This window comes from Semicossyphus pulcher, unplaced genomic scaffold, assembly GCF_022749685.1.
Source record: "Semicossyphus pulcher isolate SPU_LCO1_2020_fin unplaced genomic scaffold, fSemPul1.0.p SCAF_21, whole genome shotgun sequence".
NCBI lineage: Eukaryota > Metazoa > Chordata > Actinopteri > Labriformes > Labridae > Semicossyphus > Semicossyphus pulcher.
This window is the reverse complement of record NW_027211695.1, coordinates 17,761,280-17,787,851: the sequence shown is the minus strand read 5'-3', so window position 1 is coordinate 17,787,851 and position 26,572 is coordinate 17,761,280. Positions and strand designations below refer to the sequence as shown.

At 42.2% G+C, this 26,572-nt stretch overlaps 1 protein-coding gene across 1 annotated transcript in view; it reads left to right on the top strand.

Annotated features, from left to right (window-relative positions):
- The window catches only part of tesk1b (testis associated actin remodelling kinase 1b), a 35,659-nt gene extending 10,796 nt beyond the window's left edge, over positions 1-24,863 (top strand). The window contains exons 3-11 of the mRNA XM_069672403.1: positions 7,378-7,499; positions 7,637-7,685; positions 9,196-9,342; positions 9,795-9,877; positions 20,253-20,343; positions 21,130-21,213; positions 22,172-22,258; positions 22,757-22,853; positions 22,938-24,863. Of these exons, the coding sequence (XP_069528504.1) occupies positions 7,378-7,499; positions 7,637-7,685; positions 9,196-9,342; positions 9,795-9,877; positions 20,253-20,343; positions 21,130-21,213; positions 22,172-22,258; positions 22,757-22,853; positions 22,938-24,067 (1,890 nt within the window). The 3' untranslated portion in view covers positions 24,068-24,863. The remainder of the gene's footprint in view (positions 1-7,377; positions 7,500-7,636; positions 7,686-9,195; positions 9,343-9,794; positions 9,878-20,252; positions 20,344-21,129; positions 21,214-22,171; positions 22,259-22,756; positions 22,854-22,937) is intronic.
- Positions 24,864-26,572: the final 1,709 nt, after the last annotated feature.

Here is a 26,572-nt window from a genome sequence, read left to right as displayed (position 1 = left end):
TCTCCAGAGACGGTGTGTGTATGTGTGTTTATATCAGTGCACAATGAGTGTTTCCTCTTGGTCACATGTTGGCTGTGTGGCCGTCTTTAGCTAAACTCGAGGAAGGCCGCTCCCCTGCAGGACGGTAAACAAACGGCTCTGTGTTTGCATGTGTGTATCTCGCTGGTATTTCAGAAATGTGAAATGTCTATTGTGCATCAAATAGCTTGTATTTTAATGTTACCTTGATTTTATCAAACCACAGAGTGACCCACGTTTTTAGAGACCTCTTAAATTTCCTCCCTGATTCAGTGGAAGTGACAGAATTAATTAACACTGTAAAAGATTCAACAGGAAACTATGTCCCCGTTCCTTTGGATATTTTTATAACACATTAGCAACATTTTTTATTGGAAAATATTTTCTACATAATAATGAGATTAAGAAAACCTTTTTTTGAATCCACAATGAGGAAATTTCCGGTGTTACACGGCAGCAAATAAATGACAAACACGCACAGAGTTATTGCATCGTTGTACATTGAATGTACTTACTGTATAGTATTGCACAAATAAAAGTGTTTATATTTTCTACTGGGAGCCGGCTTGATTGAAAAGTCTGACTGCAGCAGGACGGATGGATTTGCGGTATCTCTCATGAGACACACGAGACAAAACTAACAGATCCCAGAGACTCATAGGGACGCAAGTATTACACTCACAAAAAAATGGGAGGCAAAATCAAAGCGGACGATGAAATATCCTACTTTTTTGGCCCCTGTACACTAGAGCCTACATTTCCCACAATGCAACCCGACCCATCCCTCCATATTCAAACTCTATTTGTAGCTTTATAGTTCTCTAGAATTCTTTCTGGCCTGAGCTCCAGTGATAACAACGCAGCTGAAGAGAGACAGGAAGTATGGGGAGGAGCGAGTGGGGGGGTGACACGTACCAAACGATCAGCCGTCCGGGGGGTCAAACCTGCGATCAGTGCATCGAGGACTGTAGCCTCTGTACACGTCTACCAGCGCCCCGCAGATCCAGCTTTTTGTCCGACAGTAACTGCACCTCTGATCTAATGTCAGTTTGAATCTCTCTGACGTAACAAGGATTAGGTAGCTGACATTTAAAAATGTGGAGAAGTCACATTATGGCAGATCTAAAACCTGTAATATGATAAGCATCTGCACTGACGCATCCCGAGAGCTCCTTATATAACTCAAAGTGCTCCCTTTGTCGAGTAAAATCATGATTGTGTGCAAAAAAAGTGGACTGGCCCTTTAATTGTTGCCCCTAAATAAGTGTTTGTATTTTCATTTCTTTCGAGCAGGTCGGAGACAATAAACCTGTGTCCCTGCATGTTTGAACTCGAGTGACCCCTCATGTTTAGGCCTGTGCACGGTGGGAGGCGGGGGTGATCAGCCTAGTGTTGCTGTTGTGCAACAGACCAAGCGAGCCGCTGTGTGTCGGCCTGTCTGCTACCTGGACTGTTCGCCTCCTGGATCAGGTTGTGTTTCTGAGCCCGGATCGACCGCACAGAGTCGGCTGTGGGGGGTGGGGAGGAGGGGACCTCCCTGCGCGCTCACTGATGGACCCGGCCTGGCTCAGCGCCTCGTTCCAGCCGCCTGCACACATGCACTCTCACTCATACACACTTTTTTTTTTTTTTTGCTGCTTCGCGCTATAACTGAGAGCAGAGCCCGAGGCGGCGGCTTAGGCCTGAGTTGTTTTGTTGGAGAAGCTAATTTTCTCGACACACATGCAGCGAGGAGAGCTCGGCCCCGCGGGGACTTTTACTCACACTCAGTTCACACTTCGGCTCATCAGAGCTCGCCTGTCAAATCCGGTGAAATGCTGATTCAAAGATAAAAGCATGAGTTTGGTGAAAAATGCTGCATTTAAGGATGATGATGCTTTTATTTTGAAGGGTAGGTTCCTTTTTTTAAGTATTGCTAAAGCCCAGCGAGGCTGTAAGATGATTTGTCATGTAAATACCACAATAACTTGATCGTTGGCTAAACATTTAGATCTTTCTGTTTTGGTTTGCAGAATCTTACAGCTACACGACTTGATGTATTTCTACAAACAGTCCGCACAGTTTATTAACCCCCCTCTCTTAACGGAGACCCTCATCACATGTTGCTGCAAAGTTTTCTCAGGAACAATTCCACCAACATGTTTGACACCTCAGAAATATTTGTCCACATTCTTTCAGCTACCAAGTGAACACATGATTATTACATACATGGAGCAAACACAGGCCTGTATCTTTAGACGGAAAGGTCATGCCCTCACATTTTGTGAGGTATTTTAGGTGTTTCGACATCTTAAGGAGGAATTCTACAGTTTTACGAGGTGTTTTTTGAAACAAAACCTGCAAAATTCAAAAATAAAATCATGCATAAAGGTTGCAGGGAAAACCTGAAAGATATTTCTGGCTTGTTCCAAAATACTTGGAGATAAAACATAAGGTAGAATATTTCAAAATATGTATTTAAGCAGTTACATTGTTATGGGAAAATGTTCAAGGAGACGCAAAAGGAGCAGATTCAGTTTGTTTCTATAATTACAAGAATGACCGTCTGTCTGTTCCCTCCTTTTAATCAACTGGCTTGGACATTGTGAGACTGAAACACACATTTCTGCTATTTCTCTGCCTCTACTGGGATCATATTTTCTCTCTAGGAAGCCCTCGCTCCCTTAAAATCACAGATCTGTTTGTCCAAAGTACTTCTGGCCATGTGGCGCAAACGCAAAATCTCACACTTTGAACGAACACAGGGCTGTAAAACACATTGATATCACAAAGTTCATGTCCTCGATATTGTTTGTGGTACTTTGAACATCCTGAGAAGGAGTTAGTTTCTCTTCGAGTGAAAATGATTGCGTTGTTAGGCATTGTGGGAAATGCTTTACTACAGGCCTTGACCTTGTGACACTGAAACTAATTTTTCTGCAATTTCTCCACTAAAAATCCTTCGATCCTGTAAAGGTCTAACATATCGCTCTTGCCCTTGTGTGCATCTCCATCTGCCTCTCCCGTCGGGCTCCGTCGGGCCCCGGGTAATGACAGACGTCGCTGCACATGTTGGCTGCACGGAGCGAGGAGCGAAGAGATGCCCGTGACCTTTCCTCTGCTGACAGCAGCACTTTACAAGGCCGAGTGTGTTTGAAGGAGAGCTTTAGGGTGTGTCTGGGAGTGTGTGAGAGCAGAAGTCTGTCCCGGGTATGTGTGTTTGCTCTGTGTCTAATTGCACCATATCGTGGGGTAATGTAGGCGCGGACATCAGCATTCCAGTGGCCGGTCCATGGAGATGACCAGTGAAGTGGTTGGCATGAAGCATTCGGACAGAAACCCACACATATCTTCTGGCGGTTTGCAGGGCTGAGTCTCAAATGGCAAAACACACACACACCTGAGAAAATGCTGCCCTGTGAGTCAGACACCCTCTCATCCTGTAATGATGATGATGAGTGAGAGGTTGTTTATTTGTGAGGCTGGCGGGACAAAAACAGTCGGGTCAAGCAGCGTTGCAATTCCAACCACTGCTGCATCAGCAGTTGGCTCTCGTTTGCACTGTAACTGTATGAGTCAGAGAGTGTGTGTTAATATGTATGTGTGTGGATGTTAGGGGGCCAGACAAGCATGTTAGAGTTCCTTCACATAAGTGGGAAGGCAGATGTGTAAATGGCAAAATGTTATTTAAATCCATAGCTGCGCAGAGCCTCACGGTCCTGCAGTCTTGCCAGCTAAATCTGTCCCTGTCTGATGAGTCATCATCATATCATCGCCTCCTGGTTGATCAGCAACTGAGAAGGACAATGGAAAGGAAAATCTGGTGGGACATAGGGCCACATTTCTCACTAAAACATCATAAATGATAACCTGTAGCTACCATCAGACCACAGCTAATGCTAGCCATCAGCCACTTCTAGCTAATATTAATGTTAGCCAGGAAGTTGCTGTAAGCTAACAATACTTTTTGATAGTTTAACAAGACGCAAAAGAGAAATTTAAAAGATTCCTAGCATATGGTACTGCTGGCTAAGAAGTGGTTGCTAACTCATTAGCCACCATCAGACTACAGCTTGTGTCGGCATTCAAATGTTTTTTAACATTAATATTAACTAGCTAATATTGATGTTAGCTAACATTACTTTTTGATACACGACACAAGTTAAAATGGAAACATTCCTAGCTAACAGAACTGTTGGCTAAGATGTGGTTAAATGCTGGCATTAGCCTGGGTGTGATAGTAGCTAACGAGCTATTAAATATGTTTGAACATTAATATTAACTAGCTAATAACGTTAGCATGGAAGCAGCTGAATGCTAACAATACTTTTTGATAGTTTAACACAACACAAGAGGAAATGGAAAGATTTGTAGCGTATAGTAGCCTACCGTTGGCTAAGAAATGGATGAATGCTAACATTAGTTGTTGGATGATGACAGCTAACCAGTTTATAACGAGCTAACTTATCTTTTAACATTAAAATTAACTACCTAATAACGTTACCTAGGAAGTGGATGAAAGCGAACATTACTTTTTGAAAGTTTACAAGACACAAGAGGTTATGAAACCATTCCTAGCTTACAGTGTTAGCATAGAAGCAGTTGAATGCTAGCATAAGCTGTGATCTGATGGTAGCTGAGGTGTTGCATAATATATATAACATTAATATTAACTAGCAAAATGTTAGCTAGAAAGTGGATGAATGCTAACAATACTTTTTGATAGTTTAACACAACACAAGAGGAAATAGAAAAGTTCGTAGCTTACAGTACTGTTAGCTAGAAAGTGGATGAATGCTAACAATAGTGTTTTATAGTTTTACACGACACAAGACGTAACAGAAAGATTCCTAGCTTACGCTGATGTTGGCTAAGTGGTTTAATGCTAACATTAGCTGTTGTCCGTTGGTAGCTAAAGTGTTATGTGGTTTTAACTTGCAATATGGCCCAGCATCCCTCCATATTTTCACAAAGTTTTGTATTTTCCCTATGTTTATTCTTAATTTGCAAACCAAAACGCAGCAGTGCGAGCCCCACCCGGCATGTAAGATTAGAGGAAAATGGCAGATGAGTGAACATGATGAATAGAATAAGGAGGAGGCTGTGTGAGGAAGGAAACCTCCAAATCCGATACAACGCTTCATCTCCCAGCCTGCGCCATCCTCCTATGTGCTGTAAATATATAAAGAAAAGCAGAGATAAGTCCTGCACTCCCTCCACGCTCCAAACTTCCTCCTTGCAGGAGGCAGCAGCCACTCTACACGCCTTTATGTGTGTGATTTACATGTGTGCACCCATGCATGTGTGTGCAGCACTTTGCCACAGGCTCAAGTCCTCAAGTGGCTCTGTGGAGAGAGGATTTAGTGCGGCAGAGATTGACTCCCATTGACTGGTAGTTAAGATGAAGAGGGCAGCTTTAGCCTAGCCTGTGTGTGTCTGTGAGTGTGTATTAATAGCATTACTCACTGCACTCCACACTGCTCTGTAATAGGCTTTGTGGTTTTTCTCTCTCATCACTAGTCTGATCCGGAGCTCAGCTAGCAAAAGATCCAGGCTAACGTGTCACACTGACTTCAGCTCAGACTTTGATGCTCTCACACACACACACGCACACACACGCACACACTTTTTTTCACTACACACTGAAGACACAACCTGAAACCCTCCTTTGCACGTTCAGCTGTATGTCTAGCTCAGAGGTACATTTGGTTTGCAGTCGGGCATTAAAGGCGTGGTTACTGAGCTGAAATGCAAATTAAAGTGTGCCCAACAACCAAGAGAACCTAAAGAGGTTTCATCCTGCTTTGATTAAACAGTAGGGTGAAGAATTGTTTAAATAACAGATACCAAAACGTTCCTTTTTCTGCCTTGATTCATGGATTCATAGTCCCAGAGGATGAATCCTGACGTTTCTTCTTGTGCGACAACATTGATGTTTGGGGTTTTTATTTAAATGACTCATTAGCGAATTGATGGATTGAGGTGGAATCTAGTTTTTGGACCAAATACTTTTTAATCTAAAAATACTCAATAGCCTCAGATGTACTTATTTTAGTGCTAACTAGCAAATGTTAGCATGCTAACATGACAAACTAAGAGGGTAAACATGACACATTTTTCCCTTTTACTGAACACAGTGTGCTTCCCTATAAAACAGACTTCATCAGCATGTTAGCATTGTCACTGTAAGCATGTTAGCAGCGCTGATGTTAGCATTTAGCTCAAGGTAATGTTCTGGAAAAAAGACTTCCTCTTAATTAGACAAGTAAAGCAGTTTTTTTTTTACTACTTCAAATGCTCAATGTTTGATTGCCCAGGGTGATAAGTGAAGATCAGTTGCGTACCTTTTGAAGCCTATTATGTTACACTCCTTAAAAGCTACACCCTGTTAGCGATATGGTTTCTTGACATAGGACATTGATATCTTCAAACTAGCGGAACAAATTTTCATAATTGAATCTTACATCGGTATTTGATCTTTTGAAATTTGAACTGCAAAGTTAGCCTTTGTTAGTCTGTTAAATTTTGTGTATGTAATGTTAGAGCTGCTAGCATGTCTGTGGACTCTCACTCTTCCTCAATATGGACACATTTTGGACCGTTACCTAGCTATACTTGTTTATTTTCAGCTGTAGTCTTACTAAATGCAGTACATCTTTAGTTTTAATGTACAGGTGTGACACTGGCCTGTTATTTTAAAACTGGTCATAAGTTTTATGTTCAAATAAAGTGTAATTTATGAGGTCAAAATGGTTACAGATTAAACCCTTAAACATGCACCAATACAAAAGAGAAACTCTCTTTTACAGTATCTACAGTTACACTGCTGATTAAACACATACAGTACTGGACTTTCTCACTGCAGTCACACATACAATATAACACACACACACACACACACACACACACACACACATACTGACAGACTCTCAAACACCTCTGACTTCCTCGCTGCACATTCTGCCAGAGTATTTAGCGCTCGTCTGCTGCTCGCTGTTTCTTTTGGAAGTCAAACTACTTGACTGTTCGCCGTCGTGCAGCCCGAGGGGGGGATCGTGTCGCATCAGGCGGAGGCGTTTCCATGGCATCCGGCTTGGGCACAGAAGCGGCCAACGCAAATTTATAAAGTCGACTGACCTGCTTCTGTTTCCTGGACGGTTTCCAAAAGCACTTAAGTGTTTTTTAAGTGTTAATAATACTCAGCAACATGTTAACATTCCAGTTTATTACTTTGGATGGTGTTAACCTACGTAATGTATAACTGTGCTGCAGGCCCGTTCTCTTATACACCATAATGTATCTGTAAATAATACAAAACATTAAAGGTCATGTTTGCATATTGCAGCAGAATAAAAGTATGTATTGTGTTGTTTGATCCAGGTGCAGCATCGCGTCACGGGCCAGGTGATGGCTCTGAAGATGAACATCCTGGTCAGTAACAGAGCCAACATGCTGAAAGAGGTCCAGCTCATGAACCGACTATCTCACCCCAACATCCTCAGGTAACTGGAGTATTTACACGCAACACCTGGATCCTGGACCAAGAACCTTTTAGTAGAAAAGTGTATTCTTATGTTTGTCTCTAAACTGTTGAGTGTGTGTGTGTGTGTGTGTGTGTGTGTGTGTGCTCTGCCTGCAGGTTTATCGGAGTGTGTGTCCATGAGGGACAGCTGCACGCGCTCACAGAGGTAAGACGCTAAAATAACCTGCAGCTCAGATGAAAATAGTTCTGTTTTGTTCGTAATTTTTGTGTTTTATTGTTGAACACTTTGTAATCTTTGCTTTGATAAGTGCTCCACAAAATGACTTTATTATTATATCATCACTGATAGAATTAGAGCAATAAAGCAATAGAGTCTTATGTCATCACTGATAGCGTTGCATCAGGGCCGACATAAACTGTGATTCTACATGTAGACAAAATCATTTAAATCAAATCAGGATGTTGGGCTGATGGACTTAAGGGAAAGTTATTATTTAATCATATTTTTTTAATGTAATTTTGTGATTATGTTACTAAATGTCATGAAATAATGCACAGTTGTTTTCTTAGCTTAGTTTTAGTGTTAATTTTGATACTGCATTAGGGCCCCATCAGACAGAACGCGCTTTGCAGGCGTAAAACGCGAGGCGCACCGCACTGCCTTTTTGTGAAAGTAAACACCCGTTCAGACAGAGCGCGTTTTAGCAGCTGGGGGCGGCTTTTTTTCCCTACTGTTGTTAAGGCAACCACCGAATCATTAGCTGTCATTTACCTAACCGTTACATTGTTAACTGACAGAAGGCCCGCCTCTCCTTTCATCCGATTGGACAATGAGAAAAAACGCCTATGACGTCAGGCGCTTTTCTGCTTTGAGTTGAAGTTTTTTCAACTCGAGGCGCTCGGAGCGTTTCCTCAAAAACGCGAGGCGCACAGAGCGGAAAAATTGAAAACGATGACAAAAAAGCCCCCAGCTGCTAAAACGCGTCCTGTCTGATCGGGCCCTTAGTGGGTTTTTTGACAGCGCACGTGTCAGGTCAGCTAAGTAATACTGAAGACGTCTACCAAAACGTTGCCTCCTAGTTCACTTTGAGGGCATAAATGTTGTAAGTTATATTTAAATTTAGTTATTTTAATTTGAAATTTGAAATGTTGATGCTCCCTTCTTATTGAAATCTGATTTCAAAAAGAGCGTAGCCGATAGAAAAACAATTGTCTCGTAATTGTCTTGAGTTTAAGGTGGTTTCGTCATTAACCTTTTATTCTAGAAAACTGAAATGAACAGTTCTGTAAGACAAAGAAATGCCATAAATTGTATCGTTTTAAAAGCTGCTACCGACAAATATTTGTCATTTTTATGACTGACTTGTTTGAGTCAATTTTATGAATGATTGATTAGAATATTTTAGCACTAATTGTGTTTTTTTTGCCCTCACAGTGTTTATTTGTCGGTCACTTTTCAAAACAAACTCCATCCGATCAAGAAAAAACCTGTGTTGATCAATGAAACCGGACAAATAAAAGAGGAAAACATCACATGGCAACATTCTTACAGTGTATAACAGCTCAGTATGAGTGAGACGTTCAGGTCCCAGATTCCCAAAACAATAAGTGAAGCAGCTTTCAAATCAACATCTAAGCAATTAAAAAATGTGTTGAAGTAATTGTGTGTGGATTTATGTGTGTGTGTCTGAACTCCTGCCTGCTCACTGTTTCAGTACATAAACGGCGGTAACCTGGAGCAGCTGTTGGGCAGCGACGTGTATCTGTCGTGGAGCGTGCGGCTCAATCTGGCTCTGGACATCGCCCGAGGTCTGCAGTACCTGCACAGCAAGGGCATCTTCCACAGGGACCTCACGTCCAAGGTAACCACACACACACACACACACACACACACACACACACACACAGAGCACACACACCACTGAACATCAGCACTGATTGATCTTCCTCAGGGGTTTACTGAAGTTAATTAACATACAAGAAACTAGGGCCTAGTATTGGTGCTTCCTTATTCAAAACTCTGATTTAAACTACGCACAACTTCAAATTCTGAGTAAGTAAACATGGTGAGATAATGACTTGTAGAAAATAAAGGCAATCTGGTGAAATAGTTTGTGTGGAAACATCAGCAGTCCTCGGCTAACGCTGCGGCACAGCTAAAACTTCGCCTTCAAATCCTTTATACCAGAAGAAAAGCTCTTACATCACTGTTTACACACGGCAATATAGAAAGGAATGTTCTCACACACACTGAACACACCTAACAGCAGTAAACGTGATGTCTGTGTGTGTGACCTTTGACCCCTGTGTGCAGAACTGCCTGGTGCGCTGGGAGGGCTGCGTGTGCTCGGGCGTGGTGGGAGACTTCGGCCTGGCAGAGAAAATCCCAGATTACAGGTCAGTGTGAATGAGTCCGTTCATCAAACCTTCTATCAACACGGAGCGATTAGATAAGTCACGCTCAATAAATCACGCTCCTCCGCCACTCCTCTTTGTCTTTATGCCTCTCTCATGTCGTATCTGTGCGAGCAGCGTGTCCACAAACGTCTCCCACAGCTTCTCCTTCCTGTCAGAGACGCGCAGACGTTACTCACACCAAACCACAGTCGAGTTTTTCCAAAGTTTTCACACACTTTGGGGAACTTTTTATTAATATTCTGACGTGTGATTTTAAGAGGAGGGAGGGATGGTGGCCACGTTGGACCACAAAAGCACCGCTCTGTTCCTGTCGTGTCGTTGTGTTTGCAGCTGTGTGTTTTTAATGCGCAGTGACATTTATGTAGCACTTTTTATTCACCGCCATCAATTCACCACCGCCCTGAACAGACCATAAACGACCGGCGATGTTACAGCTATCAACTTTTATTTCCTTCAGCTCGCTCTCAGTGACATCATATCTGGGATCTGGGATGGTGGATTATTAAATTCTTGTAACAACAGCACAGCGGGGACAAAGAAGGGAAGTTCTGAGTTTAATATTTGACCCTGTAAAATAAAGTCATGCATAAAAAGTAACCGTACTCATTATGAAAAATCTTGTTGCCAAAATTTGCAATAAAAATCACAAGCGGCGCCCAGTTAGTGACGCGTTTTCCATCAGCCAGCAGTGGTTGGTCTGCCACTGGGTAGAGAGGGTAGGCGGAGCTAAGCGGCTGCTTTTCCGCTCTCTGCAAGTGTTGCGAGTAAAAAGTAATCGACTATGGCTGAACAAACAAAGAAAAGATGGATGACTACAGATACAACTTCAAAAATAAGTGAAAATCCAAAGAAAAAGAAACAAACTCGACGCTCAGATGAAGCAAACAGTCTAACCCCTCGATCCCTCAGGATCCTTCTGCGGCGCGTTCCGTCTGCGCCGTGTTTCTGGTCCGTCAGCAGCGCGAGCCCTCGTCACAGGAAGCGTGTCTGGTCCCTGGCCCAAGCAGCTGGACTTGCGAGATCACAAGATCGCGGGAGAACTACATTATCGCGCGGGAATTGAGAAATCACGCAATAACATCAATGTTAGCAGAGCAACACACAAACTACAGTTCAGTTTGCACATCCGAGGTTGATTATCTGCTCATTTGGAGATAATTCCGTGATGTTTGTGCTTCCACCATGAAGGAGTACACTACTTAATTAAAAGTGTTCTTTTTTCGAGATTTCAGTGTGTTGATCTTAAAATAAACGGAAAAAAACGGGAGTCTGTACCGGTCTGAACATGGTGTTTTATTTTGAAATGACCGGATGCTGTATGCTGCTTTTGTGTGTCGCTTCCTGTTTGGAACGATCTGCTTGTTTGAAGCGGCCTCCGTCAAAAAGTGACGGACCACGGCACGTGCTGTGGAATCATTATCATTGACTTGAATGGGCGCGATCGACTCCGGAGAACGCGCCGGAGACGGATCCTGTGGAATTGAAGGGTTAAAAGGAAAGCGACCGTCAGCCAGGCAAATCAAGAGTTACAACCGGAGCCAACCGTGGATGTCGTGTGCGCCTGCATTTGCCATTTATCGCCATAAGGTGCCGCCAGATAGAACGTGACTGAGAACTTTGAGATTATATCTTTAAATACACAATTACAGCAAGAAAATGTCAGAAATGATACAAAAATACAGAAATAAATCATAATAGCCATTGAGCCTTTTTACAATGGAAAGCCACGTCATTACTATGTCTGTAGATGATGTCATTATGCCAGAGTAGCTACATGAGAGTTAAATGTGGTTATGAAATGCAGGTGGATTGGACTCTAGGGGGAGCAATGAGCGGATAGGACGTGTCTCGTAATAGCTCTCATAGATTTCGATTTAAAACTTCATTTTCAACAAAACAAGGACACTTTTATTGCAACATTTATAAAGACCAGACGTCCGAAGTGCTTGGGAAAGTATAATACTTAAGGAATCAAGAATGCCGACCTCAAAAAAGGGAAATAAACCGAAGAGCGATGTTGCTGAGGAAGGCCCAGGCGGAACCGCGGCCACACCTGAGGGAGAGGCCGCCGAGGTGAACCCATGTGACCCGAACGAGAATGTCGTGCTAGCCGCGATAGCATCCTTACGCTCCGAGCTGCACATGATAAAAACTGACATTTGTGACAAGATAGACGAAAGGATTGCAGACGTGTCAGTTACACTGAGGGCTGAAATTGCCGATCTAAAAACTGAAACTGATACTAGCATCACAACGCTAAAAGCTCAGGCTGAGCTACATGCTGAGACGCTGCACGGACTGGAGCAGTCAGCATCACGCACAACGGACATCGTAGCTGAGCTGGAGGCGCAGGTGAAACGTCTGACCGGGCAAGTTGACCGACTTAATGGGAAATGCCTGGACTTGGAGGGACGCTCAAAGAGGCAGAATCTCAGGATTTCAGGCCTGAAAGAGGGGACAGAGCATGGACAGACCACCAGGGAACTCGCAGCGGGTCTACTTAAAGAAGTTCTGGAGTTGGAGGAAAAGCCTGTTATCGATCGGGCCCACAGGGCACTGAGGAAACGTCCGGGAGATAATGAACCTCCAAGGCACCTGATCCTAAAGATTCATCATGGCCATGTTTTTGACGACATCTTCCGCAAGATTACCAGCAAGAGAGAACTATCATTTCAAGGGCAGCGGATTCAGATATTCAGAGATCTCCCCCAAGAAGTTGCTAGAGCCCGAGCGGCTTTCACCCCAGCCAGGAGACTGCTTCAGGATAAGCCCGGAGTCAGGTTTGGGATCGCATATCCAGCCAAACTACGGGTGACACACGATGGCACAGAGTTACTGTTTACCAACCCGAAGGAAGCCCTTGCTTATGCTGAACGTAATTTTGGACAGAAGTAGACAGAGCCGAACGGTAAAGTAGCATTACTTCATGCCCAGGTGATAATCCAAACAAGGGACACAGGTAATGCCATTTCAGCTGGACTGCTGTATTAATCATCAATGTTGTTACTATGTGTTCACGTTATACAAAAAGTATAAGGCATTTCAGCGGACTACGCTCAGTATACTTGTTAATGTTGTTATTTCAAGCTCCTATTTTTTCTACTTGAAATATTTAACTGTTCGGTTTTTCTTGATGCTGTTATAGAAAATATGCACTTGGACTTTATGTCCTGTTTTGTGGTTAACTTCTTAACTATTGCTAGAGAGCTACGAGTTGTTCTCTGTAATAACCACACTCAGAGTCTTAGGGGTTAGACAAGGAGGTGATTTTAGTTATATAGTCTTATCTTATCTTTTTTTCTCTTTCTTTTCTTTTCCGTTCTTCTTTTTGCTCTCTTATTGTAGTTCTTATCGATCCTCCTGCAGTAGGGTTGCGCTGCGCTCTGGTAGTGACAGCGAGATGACGAGTTTTTGTAGTGCGTTTGTTTTCACGAAGGGGGGGGATGGGGGAGGGAGGGTGGAGTGTTGCCGGGCAGATGGCAGTGTAGCATACAGTTATGATACAGGATAATACGGGTGCACCTAAGGAGAGAACGGGTGAAATAATTTTTTCCTCTTGGAATGTCAAAGGTATCAATGAGCCAGTTAAAAGGGGTAAGGTGTTGGCACACTTGAAGTCTCTTAATTCAGGGGTTATATTTTTGCAGGAAACACACTTAAAGAAGGACTCACATCTCAGACTTAGATGCAGATGGATAAGCCAAGTTTACCATTCCTCCTTTCCATTTAAGACCAGAGGAGTAGCCATTATAATCCGCAAGGGAGTTCTTTTTAGGCATCACTCCACCATTGCCGATAAGGAGGGGAGATATGTCATAGTGGTGGGAGAGTTGTATTCCAGACCGGTGACAATGTTAAATATATATGGGCCAAATCAGGATGATCCTGAATTTTTCCGAAAGGTTCTCGGGTTGATACCAGATATTTCTAGTACTAATTTGATTATTGGGGGTGATTTTAATTGTGTTTTGGATCAATATTTGGATAGGTCATCAGCACAAACCATAGCCCCCTCTAATTCAAGTAAATTGCTCAATACATACATTAAAAATATGAATTTGTGTGACATATGGAGGATCTCAAACCCAACGGGCAGGGAGTACTCTTTTCATTCCCATGTACACAATGTCTACACAAGAATAGATTATTTCCTGGTGGATGGAAAACTACTTCAATACTCTGGCAATGCTAAGTACCATAATATTATTATTTCTGATCACTGCCCAGTCACATTTTCTTTTAGACTATGTGACACACCTCGGCAACAGGGAAGTTGGAGGTTTAACCCACAGCTCCTTACTGATTCTGTGTTTTGTGAATACATTAAAACACATGTTAATATATTTCTCGAGACAAACAACAAGCCAGAAACTGCTCCCTCTTTGCTGTGGGAGACGCTGAAGGCCTACTTAAGAGGATGCATTATTTCATTTCAAGCCTCTAAGCGGAAACGTAGCAAAGAGGAACAATTAAAATTGGAAGATCAAATACAAAAGCTTGATGCAGAAAATGCACGATACCCTTCTAAAGATAAATTTAATCAGATTTTAACACTCAAATACCAACTTAATAAAATACTCTCAGAAAAAACTAGTAAAGCCTTTATGTTTACAAAACAGAAATATTTCGAGTTTGGCGATAAACCGCATAAACTGCTTGCTAGACAATTGCGCAAACTAGAGAATGAGCGTTCAATTCACAGGATTAAATCAGATATTGGAGAACTCTTAACTTCACACAAAGATATAAACGAACGGTTTCAACAGTTTTATGAGAGGTTATACACATCTCAAACGAAGGCAACACCAGGAGATATGCAAGCTTTCCTGGATGAGTGTCAGCTCCCAACTTTAAACCAAGCTGAGCGTGATTATTTAGGAGCTGAGATTACATGTGAAGAAATTACAGAATCCATAAAATCCTTGAAAAATGGCAAAAGTCCAGGACCAGATGGATTTGGAAATGAATTTTATAAAAAATTTAGTGACCTATTGGTTCCCCATTTAAATAAAATGTTTGGGCAGGCATTTGATAATGGAGAGCTTCCCCACACCCTCAATGAGGCAATTATTACTTTGATTCCCAAAACAGGGAAGGATCTGGAGGAGGCGGGCTCCTACAGACCTATATCTTTGTTAAACACGGATCAAAAAATTCTCACAAAAACTTTAGCCAAAAGATTGAGCCTGTTGATAGGAAAGCTGGTACACCCAGACCAGACCGGGTTTATTCCCCAAAGATACTCATACTTTAATCTGCGACGTTTATTTAATGTTATGTATTCCTCACGGCATTCCAAGGAGGACCTTTTGGTACTATCTTTAGATGCCGAGAAGGCATTTGACCAGGTCGAATGGCCCTACTTATTTGCAGTCCTTAATAAATTTGGAATTGGTGATAGGTTTATTTCATGGATTAAACTATTATATAATAACCCCTGTGCCAAAATATTGACCAATCATACACTTTCTCCTAATTTCAAGTTGTGTCGGGGAACTAGGCAGGGCTGTACTTTAAGCCCTTTGCTGTTCGCGCTGGCGATAGAGCCCCTTGCAGAGAGAATCCGATCACACCCAGAAATTTATGGATATAATACAAACTACACTGCTAGTAAGATAGCTCTTTATGCGGATGATATTCTCCTCTTCATATCACAGCCTCAAACTTCCATACCACCAATTCTGTCTTTGATCGATCTGTTTGGATCCTTTGCGGGTTACAGGGTCAACTGGGACAAGAGCGAGCTCATGCCAATTCGTATTATAGATCATGAATGGCTCCATCACCTTCCCTTTAGGATAAATAGAGAAAAGTTTAAATACCTGGGAATAATTATTACTAAAAATTTTACTTCATTGTTTAAGGCCAACTTTGATCCCTTGATGGATAAACTCAGGAATAACATTCAATTTTGGAGGACGCTTCCGATTTCTTTGCTAGGAAGGACAAATGCTGTTAAAATAATATTCCTCCCGCAGCTGTTATATCTCCTCCAGAACATACCTGTCTGTATCTCTAAAACATTTTTCAAACGTTTAGATTCCATTATTCTTTCATTTGTGTGGGATTATAAAGTACATAGAATAGGGAAAGCTCATCTTTGTAAACCCAAGACAAATGGAGGGCTGGCTCTGCCAAATTTCATTCATTACTATTGGGCCTCCAACATCCGCTCCATTGCGTATTTGTTGGATGACTCAGCTGTGTTGCCCGTTGGGTTAGAGATGGAGCGAGAAGATTGTCTACCTTTCTCTGCTGGTGCAGTCATTTTGTCACCTGTGCCATTAAGCAAAGCCAACTATAGTAACAATCCAATTATTCATAACATCATACTTATTTGGAAACAACTTAAGAAACACTTTAAGCTTAGAAATGTTTCTTTCCTATTACCCATAATAGCAAATCCTTCATTTGCCCCTTCTTACTTAGATGGCTCTTTTTTTGCATGGAAGGAATTGGGAATTAGTTGTGTTGGTGACCTATACCTGAAAGGAGTGTTTGCATCCTTCCAACAGCTCAAGGAAAAATATGCTCTCCCACAGTGTGACTTCTTTAAATACCTGCAGATTAGGAGTTATGTGAGAACACATCTCCCTGACTTTGAGGGTGCGGGGCCAGACAAACTGGATAACTGTTTAAAATATTCTACATGGTCTAAAAGTATAATTTCTTGCCTGTACAATACACTTCAGAATATAGCCCCAACTGCAACTAATGCAATTAAAGCAGAATGGGAAGCAGAACTGGGTGAGCAGTTGACAGAAGACATCTGGGATAAAAGCCTGGAATATATACACACTTGCTCGGTTAATGCACGACATCGTTTAATACAATTTAAAGTTTTGCATAGATTGCATTATTCAAAGACAAAATTACACAAAATATTTCCAGAAATTTCATCTCAATGTGATAAATGTGGCTCACCAGATGCAAATTTATTGCACAGCTATGTCCTGTGTCCCAACCTGCATAACTTTTGGTCAGGGATATTTAGAACATTTTCAAAGATGCTGGGGGTGGGGTTAGAGCCAGACCCAGTACTAATCACTTTAGGGGTATCGGTAGGCACAAGGAGACTAGAGGTAGCTCAGCAATGCCTATTATCTCATGGACTTCTCACTGCTAAAAAGCTCATTCTTCTTTTTTGGAAGAAGAAAGAAGTGCCCACTGTTAAACACTGGCTCACTGAGTTAACAGAAACTCTGCATTTAGAAAGAATTAGATTTTTTCTGAGAAACAAACTCAGGGAATTTGATAAGATTTGGCACCCCTTAATCTCCTATTTGAAAGGCTAAACTAATTCAAATCCTGTATATGAACTACACTTTGCGTAACATTAGGTAACACTCCAGGGAGGGTTGAGGGCTTGAGTGGGAGGATGGGTGGGCCAGGGTTTTTTTTTTTTTTTTTTTTTTTTTTTTTTTTTTTTTTTTGATTGTTTTGTCTTTGTTTGCTCTGTGTTTTATTCAACTTATTCATTTATTTATTTATTTTCTCTCTGTCTTTGTTCTGTGTTCACTTTATGATGTGAGGACTATTTCTTTTTCTTAAACAAATGATGAGTAGCCCTCCTCACTGTTGTTTATACTGTGATAAAAAGGAAGAGAAAATGTTTTTCTGGCTGCCATGTATCATGATGCTACTCTTCATAATAAAAAATATTTGGAACAGAAATGCAGGTGGATTTCCATGCTGTCAACTATTGATCATTGAACACTTAGATGTACATAAATTAATCCTATCCTATTATGTATCTCTTCGCAGGGAGAATAAAAACTATAAATCATGACTTGCTTTTCCTTTTTTCTTCAGGCAGTTAAATAATAACAAAGAGTATCAGGCTTCAAACGCACAATAACGCAGCTGTGCGTCCAAGGATCTCTCTCACACACGTACAGACACACAATCAGCCCCTTTTCCTCCTGTCCTGTCTGTGTCTGCAGTCATGTAGTAAACACACGAGTCTTGCTGAGACGACACAGCTGTAACCTGGCCTGCCCTTTTTCTGTTGTGACTGTGTGTCTCCTCTGGCTGCGTTCGTGCCCCAACAACCTTTAGTGTTTACACAAGTCTGTGTCACTCCTATAAGCTTTGTTCTGCTGGTTTGAGCTTTGGGAAACTGTCCATATCCGTCAAATGAGCCGCAAAAAGCACGTCAATCTAGCTTAAAAGTTGATATATGTGTCATTGTGTATTATTGGTTTGCATACCTGCAGCTACCTAACAGCTCGCGTCTGTTTGCTCGAGCGTCTGTTTCAATAGCAGCTGCTAAACTGTGTTTCCGTCGCATTCGAGGCCATGTTTGCTTTCATACTGTAGTCAAACACTGTCGTATCCTGTAACAGAGAGAGGACCATGTTGACAACCCTTCTCCAGTGTGTGTGTTTGGGTTGGAGTGTGACTGCTGCGCTTGTGGCATGAAGGAGAGGAGATGAAGGAAGTTTAGGAAAGAGCTCCAAATAAGGTCAAACTATTCCACTCGTCCTCCTTTTGCTCGTACAGGATCTCTCCCATCATCCCTCTGGTGTCGCTTCAACTCTTCCTGTTCATTTTTTCCCTTCGTCCCCTTCTGCACGCGCTCAGTTTTCTCGTCTCCGTCCCTCCACTTCTCCAAATTGTGTTTACATTGGGCACCTCGGCTGTCTCTCCTGCTTTATTTCTCCCTCCTGCCATCACTTCCTCTGCTGTATTTCTGCAGTATCATGGCCCACAGTAGCAGATGGAAATAGCACAGAGAGGAAGTATCAGCCAGCAGGGTGTATGTTACTGTGTGTGTGTGTGTGTGTGTGTGTGTGTGTGTGTGTGTGTGTGTGTGTGTTGCTCTGTGTGTGTGTTGCTCTGTGTGTGTGTCCTTGCACATTCAAGTGTTCCTTCCTTTTTTGAAAAATTGCACAATATCTGCACATAACTGAAAACACTGCGGTTTCTTAGATACAGAGGAAGTGTGCACAAACACAAAACGTCTTGATTAGGTTTCATGTTGATGAAATCTAGCGCGATGCCTGATCACCGTCTTTGTGCAGCTGCATGTTTATCTGTCTTCACGTCTCTTGCACATCTCCTGAATGGAAAATATGTTTTCATCGTTCCTCATGCATCACTGTGCGGACTTTGGAGACAGACATGTATTTCCTTTTGATGCCCAGACTTCACACAGAGCACTTATTTGCATATTGATGCAGCTATTGACTCAAAGCCAAAAAAAAGGTGAAAAATGCCCGTCACTGTTACATAAAAGCCCACGGTGACGTGTTCAAGTTGTGTTTTGGACTGTTGGTTGGAATAACAATGCAAATATTTTCCATGAACTATCACATAAATTATTTACTATGTAGAAAATCTTAAACTATGGGCTCTCTGCTTGTCCCAGTTTATTCCAGACACTTTGAAACACGATGGTGTAGGAAAAATGAAGGCACTGTTTATAAAAAAGAAAATATTTCATTCTATAAATGGTCAAAACCGTAAAAAATCACCCCCACAAGTTGTAAAAGCAGAGAGACGTGATTTTGATTCTTATTTTCTGTTCAACGGTCCTATACCAAGTGATTTGTAATGTAATATGATGCAGAACGCACCAATAACTTGCCAAATACACAACAAATGTAAGCAGCAGGAACCAGAGAATAATGAAGACAGCTGAGTTAATATTAATGATTTTTTATAGCTTGACTTGACGCTGGCGGCGCCTATTTTGTATGCGAAACTAATCCAATTTAGCATTTTCAGCGCTCATTTGAAAATAGCCCAACTTTTGTAACGCGTCGTCAATGTTCCCTCACCAACCAATCAAAATCAAGAGGGGGCGGGACTTCAGATATCAATTTGTCAACAATAATGGCGGAGGAGATCGTTTCGTTTTTTCGGCGGATACAATTTCCAGGTATAGAGCTGCTGCTAATGCAATGAAACGATTATTTCCATTGTTTTTATGTTTTCTTTGTAAATTTCTTTGAATAAAGTCAAATATTAAGCATACAGAGCGATTTTAAGCGGACTCAACAGTCACTACCGAGGGAAGCGGAAGTGCCGCCGGACAACTTAGTAGCCTAGCAACCATAGACTGTATAAAAAGATGATGGTGCGTTCCATTTATACTCTGAAGTCGGAATTTCCGAGTTCCCAGTCGGAATATGGTGAGAAGCGGTGAAGAGGCGCTCTGAAGTGGACACCAAGCTGTGACATCTTTCAAGCAATACCCTCTCTACTAAATATAACACGGTTCTTTTAAACGTAGCTTTTGTGAAATTATATTTAAGAGGTTTTAAGTGCTGGTTTAACACGAAGCTAACCTCCTCTCCCTCCGTTTCTCTCCTCTTTACTCCATCCATCCCCTCCTCATTCCTCCCTGCAGTGAGGAAGAGGACCAGGAGCCTCTGGCTGTGGTCGGCTCCCCCTACTGGATGGCCCCGGAGGTGCTGAGAGGAGAAGTTTACAATGAAAAGGTACTGACAGATCCTCATTAGCCTTCAGCTGCAGGAGTTCAAGGTCCAGTGTGGGTGTGATGACAGCCGGTCAAATAAAGCGAGAGCTCGGGCTGTGAAGTGAGGCAATAAATATTTAATATATCAGTTATTATGTGGCAGGCAAACAGGAATGTAGTTATGTAAGAGCTGCACTTCTTGGCCTTCGTTACTGGTGTTTTTCTGTACAGCTGAGTGGAAATTATGATGGTCTGTGAGGGTTTCATGTAGGGGATGATATTTGTGTGGTCATGCCTGGAATCAGAAGAAACTACAAATTAGTAGAAACCAGATCCAGAGTGTGGATTGGCTTGCCAAGTCCAAATATAATACAAAATTCAACTAACTTGCATAATAAGATTTCAGATTTTCCTTTCTACTATTAAATACATAAATTACAGAGAGAGCCCTTGCAACTGTATCCTTGAAGTGAAATTAGACTAAACAAATATACAACTTTACCCACTTTTTAAAAGGTTTTTAGACTCATTTACCTGTATAGAAAAAACAAGGTTTTTATTCCTGATATGTTAACAAGAAAATTTAAATGTTTTGTTGAGGCACAAATGAGGCAGGAAAAAATGTACGATTCCAAGTTTGGTTGAAGGAGAGTCCACAAGCTCCTTTTTACTAGAATAATAAAGGTCAAAGCCAGAATATAAACACACATGTACAATAAAAACGGCCGCTGTCTCTTCCTGTCTTCCTGCATTATTCAACTTTTCCTTTCAGTCTCTCTTTCATCGACACGTCTCCGTCTCTCCGCAGGTGGACGTGTTTGCGTACGGGATCATCCTGTGTGAGATTATAGCGAGGATACAGGCTGACCCTGACATCCTGCCACGCACTGAGGTACCTGATGACAGCGTTTTCATCAAACACTCATCATCCCATGCATGTCTTTATTTTACAGAGCTCTTTATTATCATTTTGTGCATGTAGTTATATAACAGTGTCTTTACTGATAAAGTCTTTTAGGATAGTTCCTGAATTAATTAACTGCTTGAAATCAGTATTTCATAAGCACCTCCGGCACAGGACTGTTGCGCAAGCAGCAATTTCAAAATAACTTTAAGCAACAGTTTCACAACACCAGAGATGATTTTTAAAACTGTTAAATGGTTGATATCTGCTTTTCAGATGTCACTGCTGATTGTCTGTTTGAACAGGAAGCTAGCTTTCTTATCTTAATGGAAGATTGCACGTCTTGAAAGTCTATAATGTCTTAAAATCTGTGTATACAATGTGTAAATTTCCTGCTAACTTCAGAGACGATGATGAATCAGCCTGTTTGACATTACAGACGTATTTAAACATGTTTTTAACTGTAGAAGCATTAACAGAGTACATCCAGTTTGTGTTATAGACAGTAAAAATTTGCTTTAATGTTTGAGTATGCTGTTTTTATTTTTCTTGTCACACAATTTAAACATGATAAAATAAACCGTATTGCTTTTTCTTTGTGCAGCGACACTCAAAATCTGCACTTTTGTATTGGTGCAAAAATTCTGCATAAACTACAAACATTATAATTAAGTAAAAAATGTTTATAGTAAGTATGCAGTGTGGTTTTAGGACACAGCATCAGTGACTGACTCATGTTGAAAGCCTTTGAAGTTATCACAAGAGCGTTTCTCCCCCTTGTGGCCAATTAAGAGTACAGCAGCTGAAGCCACTTTGCATTTCTAGGTCACATCAACATAAAAGGCATGATGGCGCAATTTTTGGTGCATTTTTAAAGGGCTCTACAAACAAGTAATTTTTTTGAAAACAATAAATTAATGTATGATGAATGTGTGTTTCCGTGCAGGACTTTGGTCTGGATGTGGAGGCCTTCCAGCAGATGGTGGGTGACTGTCCTACTGACTTCCTGGATCTGGCCATCTCCTGCTGTAATGTAAGAAACACTCATCAGAGTCTCTCTTTCCTCCCTGCCTTCTCCGTTTACTGCGCTCCTCTTTGCTGCAGGGTGCACATTAGCCTAATTCTAAGTGAGAAAGTCAGGGGAAGTTCTCAGGTTGTGCCGCATGTTAGCTCAAGTGCAGGTTCACCGCACAGAACCACTAAACAGCAACGCTAACTTAAAACACATATCAAAGCATACTCTGCTTTTTGGTCTGTTTTACTCTAAATGGGAGCAAAATTAAACAAAAGAACATCACGCTGTGTTGAAAGAGACTTCAAGCTAGAGATAGAGACTCGTTAGGAACATGTTTACTGAGCTAATTAATCAGCTGAGAAGTAGGGTCATTTTTCAATCTGACTTGTTGTTGGAGTCGCCCCCTGCTGGTCATGAGAAAGAATGCAGGTTTAATCCACTTGTGCACAGATACCAATCCAGGAATGTTTTAGCTCTTCATTGTCGTTTGAGCTCCTGTTTTCTGTTTTCCATCAGATGAATTCAAACCTCCGTCCGTCTTTCTCCCAAATCGTTCGTGAGCTGGAGAGGAGGCAGGCTGACAGGAAGCAGAAGGACGAACCAACAATCAAAGGTGAGACATTGAACCATCTGTAGACGCCATGTGTGTTTATGTCCTCTTAATAAATACTAAGCACCTTTCTCTTTGTCTTTAAAGCTGTATGTCCAGCGATTGGCACTCTGCGAAGACTATCCCTCGGCCTCCCGTCCGACCCTCGCCTGTCCCGCAGCAAATCAGACATGCTCCACCCCCCAGACACGCCCCCCTCCGTGACCATGGCGACTCCTGCTCGGTTCAACCCCTTCTCTCGGAGGGAGGACCTCAAAGGTGGCAAGATCAAGCTGTTCGACACTCCCAGCAAGTCTGTCATCTCCCTCACTTTTACCCTTCCGCCTCCGCCGGACTGTGACGACCCGTCAGCGGCGGAGACGGACGGTGGCGAACAACCGAGGAGGCACAGGCGCTGCCACTCGCTCCCCTGCACGCCTCCTCCGTACCTCACGTCAGCACCGAACACTGTCCTCACCGAGGAGGACACCCAGTCCGAAATGGACACTGCAGACGGGGAAATAAACGGAACGAGTGAAGAGGAGAGACTGTTAGAAGAAGAGAAGGAGATCTTGGAGGGGAGTGAGTCTAACCTGGCGGGTGATTCAGGTCTTCCTCTGTCGCTCAACCTGCTGGACCAAGAGAAGAAGGAAGACGAGGAGGAGGAGGAGCCGATGGACTGCACCAGCTCCCCGGACACATATAACAGTACTCCATCTCCTTATTCCAAACTTTCCCCAGCTCGATCCCGCGCCTCGACTCCCATCCAACCCTCCACACCTCCCTTCTCAAACGGATGGGGGTCAGCTATTTCCAACGGGCCCCCGTGCCTGCCTCCCCTTTCCAACTTGGACAACAACAACGTGGTCGTGAGTCGTCCTTTGGGATGGAACTCCTCAACGACCACAAACCCTCCAACTTCAACCAACAACAACGGCTACCACTCCCCTCCCAGCGACCCCGCCGGTTCCTCCCCGTTCGGCTCCGGCAGCGGACACTCTCTGGACCAGGAGGAGGTGATTTCCTGTCCCGGTTGTTGCCTTGCAGGTCTTCGCTTCCCCTCGATGTGTCTCAGAGCACCACCGCGCAGAAACCCCTACAAGAACTTAAACGGGGACCACGCAGCATCACGTGGGCTGCTGTGTCCAGGACCCAAAGGACTTCCCCCGTCTCCAACCCCCACGACCACCACCACCAGCCTGGAGCCGGGGCTTGCTTTGCCGGGGGCGCAAACATAGACTGAAGTGTGGAAACTGTGCACCAAAACCTGGAAAATAAGCGGGTCCTCTTAGATTTGCACAGATTTTAATGCAGCAATAACCTGCTTATTTTCCGCACACACTTTTTGGCGCAGATTACACGTTGAGATCTATTTCCTTAAACACACTCCAGGGTGACTCTCTCCATGAAATGTGGGACAATAAACTGGTATCTTGTTGCATTGCGCCCTCTGCTGGGCTGAGGGTGTTACAACTCAAAGATGTCAGCCGTGCCTGCGTTGATCTGACTGATTGGCAGCATCCAGAACTGTTCAGCATGTAAACACTCCAGTTTGGGGCCCAGTTGTGTATATTTGCAGATGTAAAGATTCTTATGACTGATGATACTGATGATGATGCTGAAATGAGGAATGTTAAGCTTAGTATTATTACTGCTGCAATGACTTTTGATGTTTGGTGCTGTTTCTGAATGAACAGGCAGTTTTTGCTTTAATGTCTTTAATTATCAAAAGGTGTATGGTGCACTGCTGGGATGCGTGTGAGTGTGTGGTGGATTCAGTGTGAGAGGCTGGATGAGTGCGAGTGTGCGTGTGAGAGAGAGGAAGGATGAGTGTGTGTGCTGTACACCGTTCCTTTTGTGGCTGTATGATCTCTACTGGCCTGGTTAAGCACTTCAACTGTATTACTGTTGTTAATAAGGAAACTATTGATGTCATTATTACTTTTGGGAATGAATGGTCAAAGACCTGCTTAAGAGATGTACAGATTCTTATTATTTAAAGATGGCATTGAATAAAAAGATAGAATGGAGTGATGTCCTCCTGATATGTGCTTCTTTTAGCCTTGCTAGCAGGGTAATATTGGTCATAGACTGACTGGTCCTGGCTGTAATGTCTCAAATATTAGCAGGAATTCTATTAAATCTTATACTTATATTTATATTTACTGATAATTTCATTAAATTTCCAAATAATTTACCAAATACCTGAAAAATGAATGTAATTGTAAATAGCCTAACATTGTTAACATTAAGCACCTGTTCAGCGTCATGTTAGCTATGTTGTATTAAGCTTTTAATTCATTAACATGCTAGCTAGTCTTATTGGAAATGCTAACACACTACTAGTTTTACCATTTATGTTTAAACATAGCAAGAATATGTCTGCTATATCTTTGTAAGCTACGTTTTGTTTTTTTTCCCATTATTTAGCTTGGTAGCATATACAACAGGACAAGCTAGCATGCTAACAAATTAAAGAAAGATGGCGAACAAGGTGACCGTACCTATTCAACAAAGTGTTTTTACCACTTATGTTTAAACATGGTTAACATGTTAGCAAGAATATGTCTGCTATATCATTATAAGCTTGGTAGCATATACAACCGGACAAGCTAGCATGCTAACACATTAAAGAAAGATGACTAAGTGTTTTTACCACTTATGTTTAAACATGGTTAACTGGTTAGCAACAATATATCAGCTAAATCATAGTAAGCTAGCATTTTGACATTAATATTTAGCTTGGTAGCATATATGACCAGGCATGCTACCATACTAACGAATTAAAGATGGTGATCATGGTGAATGTATGTACTCAGGAAAGTGTTAGCATTATCGTTGTGAACATGTTAGCATGCTGATGGGAAGATTTAGCTAAGGAAATAATTTAGCTTATTTGCTTGCTAGCATATCTTGTTAAAGTACGAGAAGAAGGTGAACTTTATGCCTGTGTAGCATCAAAATGCTAGCATGGTCATTCATAGCATGTTGATGTTAGCATATGTGGATAAGGCAACGTTTTCCTCAACATGACATGAGCTACATTTAGCAGGAAAATCTAAAGAAAAAAAAAGTAGGAAGAATTTGGAGTGGAATTTGTGAGGGATTTTTTCCTTGCCATGTCTGGTCTTCCACCTTATTATAAACATCAAATTTTTATATTTATCTAAGTTTGACTAAACAAGAAAATCCTTATTGAAGGGAATGAGTTTAATAGCGTTTTTAAATCTTGATCTTCCCAATAGTTTGAGTCTGGACACCAAAGCTAAGACGACTTTAAAAACAGTGAAACATAAACATATCTTTTTTTAATCATGAAACATATTTAAATCTGCTTCTGAGCCTCTCAGCCTTAAAATCAGGTCCTTTAAGTAGATTACTGCCTTTCCTCTCTCTTACAAAAACACTGGCATTCAATTAAATCCTTATCTCCCCACCCCTTCCTCGCTCCTGCCTGCTCCTCTCTATCGTTCTCCCCTGGAGATTACTCCATCTCTTTCTCAGTGACTCTCCACAGGTGCATTTGCCCTGCTTTACCAGGCACCTCTTGTACTGTACAGGCTCTGGTTAACTTGCTCCCTTGATCCAGAGGTCACAAAGTCGACATGGAGACTCCAGGAGTAACCACGCGCCGCCTGGGAGCATCCGTGGGGTTCTGTGTCATGGCCGCCCTGCTCATGAAAGGTCAGTCCTGTTCATAATATCACAGTTAGTGTTTTAGTAGCTGTTTCCTGTATGGGAAG